Source organism: Frankliniella occidentalis, unplaced genomic scaffold (assembly GCF_000697945.3).
Source record: "Frankliniella occidentalis isolate FOCC.00 unplaced genomic scaffold, Focc_3.1 Scaffold547, whole genome shotgun sequence".
In the NCBI taxonomy this organism is placed as follows: domain Eukaryota; kingdom Metazoa; phylum Arthropoda; class Insecta; order Thysanoptera; family Thripidae; genus Frankliniella; species Frankliniella occidentalis.
The window spans coordinates 1,362-5,029 of record NW_026267663.1 but is presented as its reverse complement, the minus strand read 5'-3'; the positions used below and the strand labels follow the sequence as shown (position 1 = coordinate 5,029).

At 47.8% G+C, this 3,668-nt stretch overlaps 1 protein-coding gene across 1 annotated transcript; it reads right to left on the bottom strand.

The window, feature by feature from the left end:
• Positions 1–613: 613 nt before the first annotated feature.
• Positions 614–2,835, bottom strand: LOC127751537 (uncharacterized). The gene is made up of 6 exons (XM_052275227.1): positions 2,195–2,835; positions 1,929–2,075; positions 1,675–1,785; positions 1,448–1,519; positions 1,196–1,330; positions 614–640 (listed from the first exon to the last, which is right to left on the bottom strand). The coding sequence occupies exons 1-6, from the start codon at positions 2,219–2,221 to the stop codon at positions 614–616; spliced, it is 519 nt and encodes a 172-aa protein (XP_052131187.1). The 5' UTR covers positions 2,222–2,835.
• Positions 2,836–3,668: the final 833 nt, after the last annotated feature.

Below are 3,668 nucleotides of genomic sequence, written 5' to 3'. Positions count from 1 at the left end.
ACTCTATATCGCTAAAACTACAAAATATTTTCTCTTACTCATGAAATGCTCGACACGACCAAGTGTTATTTTTCCTCTGACTCGAAAAGAATGTAGAGTATACAGACAAGTATTTTTTTAAAAAAACTGATGAAGTTGTTTTCTTCATATGTGTTTAACTCGAGTGGGAGATATATACTCAGATTTGAAGAAAACAACAACAAAAACAAACTACTTTTAAGAAAGCAAACAGACTCTTCCGCATATTTTGATATTTCTGACCTGATAAATGTTTGACTCGACTGCGTACATGTTTGTTTAACTCGAGTGTGGAAATATACTCTGATTATAAAAACAAACTACTTTAAAGAAAGCAAACAGACTCTTCCGCGTCTTTTGATATTTCTGATCTGATAAATGTTTGACTCGACTGTGTGCATGTTTGGTTAACTCGTGTGTGAATATATACTCTAATTATAAAAACAAGCTACTTTAAAGCAAGTGAACAAAGTACCTCGTATCTTTTCCTTATTCTGTTCTGGTAAACGTTTTCAACTCGGTTACTTTTTAAAATCACGATATTCAGACAAAACTATTTCTCATCTATTTAGATTTCTTTTTGCGTTAAAACTTTCTATCTCTTAAAAACATAACAAGAAGGCTACAAAAGACACAAAATTGTTTTCAATATTTATTTATTAATCTTAAAAGCGTACACAACACCAGTCTTCACATTCCGCCTCGACAGGGTTGTAAAGGCTGGCCGTCGCCTATCCCAACGTGAACGTGCACGCCGCTGTGATCCTGACTGTGACGATGATCCTGTTGGAGCTGGTGACGGGGGTGGAGGGGGTGGTGACGGGGGTGGACAAGCTGGCGGCGATGGGGGTGGAGGTGGTGGAGGCAACAACAGTAACTCAACGACGTGAGGCAAAGGAGGGAGGGGGATAGTCTCTAACTGAAGCGGGGGAAGGGAAGGAGGGAGGGGTGGTTGTGGCTCAATTACAGGTTCGTCCTGGAGGTCCAAAAAATCAGCTATTTCCTCCAAGTGTCCGAGGTCAGGCAGGTTTTCAGAACCCCCCACACCGAGCGCTTTCAAAGTTGCCTCTACGGATGAGGGGTCCTCGAAGTCGTCGTCATCGTCCGTTACGTCAGTCCCGTCCTGGGAAGTAGGGGGTGTCGGCGGGGGGGTAAATGTCGGCGGGGCGCTAAGTACGGGAGGACGGTAGGGGATGAGCTTGACGCGTTTGGCGTTGGGCGCTGACGGAGATGGCCGGAGCCTCACCATGCTGTACGTGGGGGTAGTCACGCCACAATAAGCACACCTTTTCCTCTTCGAGCTCACACCATCCTGAAACAACGAAAAACAAAACAGAATTAGACACTGAACATTTTGTGTTTAAACTGGCATGTTGTTAAAAAAACGTAGAGAATAACAGTAATCCCTACAAAAAAGTATGCATCTCACCTTTTGCTCCTCTGACCGTTCAACTGAGGTGGGTTTACTGGGGCGGGGTGTCCTCGCACAGCGGGATTCGGCCTTTAAAAAAACAAAAAACAAGTACGAGCATAAGTATCACGTGAAAAACACAACTTTTCGGACTGCATGAGGACACACACACACATACACGCACGCACACGAACACACACACACACACACACACACACACACACACACACAGGCACGTATCTCACCTGTTCTAACACAACTCCGCTGCGACTGCTCGGCTCTGCATCACCATGCTGACGGACCTCCTCATCGTCGTGGCGGTGGTCCTCAGCCGCACGGGGACAGCGTGTAATGCTCTTGAAAAACAAACAAAAGAACACACACATCAGTATGAAATGCGTAAAAAGGACACGCTGAACACGCGTTTTGCTTTAAAACTCGGGGCGGCAGCACATGCGCACACGTGAAGTAAACGAATAACAATTGTCACAAAATTTACCTGATAACACTCCGGACTCGTGACGATTCTCACCGCCTCCTCCACCTCGTGGGCCGCCAGCCCGTAGTAGTCTTCCCTCAAGCGGTCCTGGATTATAGCACTCAGCCGTGCCCACCTTGAAACCACCTGCTCCATCTCCTCGCAAACCTGTCACACCAAAAAGACACAAACGTGTTTAGATCTAACGGTTCTATATTTTAACTTGGGGAGAGCACTACTGGAACCCCCAACTGATCATTTTTTAAAGTAAGAGAAGCTGTACTCACCACCAAGTTGTCTACACAGTTGCTCATGTTGGCCAAACGTCTCGACGATCCTTCCTTGCAGGGCTCGCGTAGTCAAGTGATCGAGGCAGTGCTCAGCTCCAGCCTCTCCAGCTCCAGCGCCAGAGGGCGTCCTCTGCACGGGTAGCGAGGGGGAAGTGGTGGGGAAGTGGAGGGGCGGAGAGAAGGGCGCTCACCTCCGGCTGTTGCGGACCCCTCACAAATCCTTTCCTCCAGGAATTGAGCTCAACAACTGCGCTGTCCCCCCATCCCTATCCCCCCGGGGACTAAACACTATAACGCCTCTGCACAGTAACATTATTTTCGGAATAAATCTCCGGGTCACTATCTTGCGGACCTGTACCAAATCCTACACAGACCACAAAACAAGGACACAAAACGAGAAACGCAACCAGAAAAACGATTTCTCCGGCTATTAACATTGATGAAAACTGATCTCTACATATTTCTAACTCAGTACTGTTCAAATGCGCTGTCGCGTTACACGTTGCACCTACACTTAAAAATGATAACATGAACGCACTACAAAACAGAACCACGACCGACATCTTTGCTGGACACTCCGACTTACACAACTGAACAATATATACAAATGTAACAGATTATATACAAAAAGAAAACACACACACACACACACACGCACACACACACACACACACACACACACACACTAAAATAAAAAATACACTACAACTGGTTGCGCCTCATATACCAACGCCTCCAGCGCGAGCCATGTTCACGTGGTTCATATTCAGTAACCAACTGTCGCACTTTTTCACACCTTTCTTGCGTGGAAAGCCCGAAATCGTGCAAGTCTACGATCACAGACAATAAAAACTTCTGATTATCGAAGATCACTTTCCACTCGAGCTGACTGAGGACAAAGTTGCATTTAACCCTGTCCGCCTCCTCCCACACCGGCTCTCTTAAAAACTCCACAGCAGGTTTACCGTCCAACATTTTATAAGAAACTAAATAATCACCAAGCTTGTCCTCTTGAGTCCCCGCGGCATACGGTTTCTTCATCATGTGCCGCGTTATACGCCGCACCGTCGTCTTTCCTTCTAAACTTAGAAGGGCAGGAACCAGACACTCGTACCGAAATGTAGCAAAAATGTAGTCCCCGTCGAAGAGCAAAATGGCATGCCACCCCGACATATGGGTAGCAACGGCAAGCTTGGTCTTCATCTCGGTATCCAGGTTGTAGTACAGATGCACGGTGAACATGGTGAAGGCTGTTGCTGCTGACCTGACAGATAAACAAACAGAAGCTGGGACGCGGAGTGGGCCGAGATGTGCCTGTCCTACCCTTTTTAATACTTCGGCCGAGCGCGCGCCACCCTTCCTCCCCCCCGCACCTGCCCTGCTCGCAGCGCGGGCGCTGCCCGCCGGGCCCGCCAGCAACCCCCACCCACGCGTCAGGCGCAGAGCGACCCGCGAGATCCGAGAGACAGAG

Excerpts from the sequence above, each read along its gene's own strand:
- LOC127751537 (XM_052275227.1), bottom strand. The coding sequence starts at position 2,221 with ATGAGCAACTGTGTAGACAACTTGGTG. Across the intron at positions 2,076-2,194 it reads ACTGTGTAGACAACTTGGTG|GTTTGCGAGGAGATGGAGCA; the intron begins GTGAGTACAGCT and ends TTGGTGTGACAG. Across the intron at positions 1,520-1,674 it reads GCGGAGTTGTGTTAGAACAG|GCCGAATCCCGCTGTGCGAG; the intron begins GTGAGATACGTG and ends GTTTTTTTAAAG.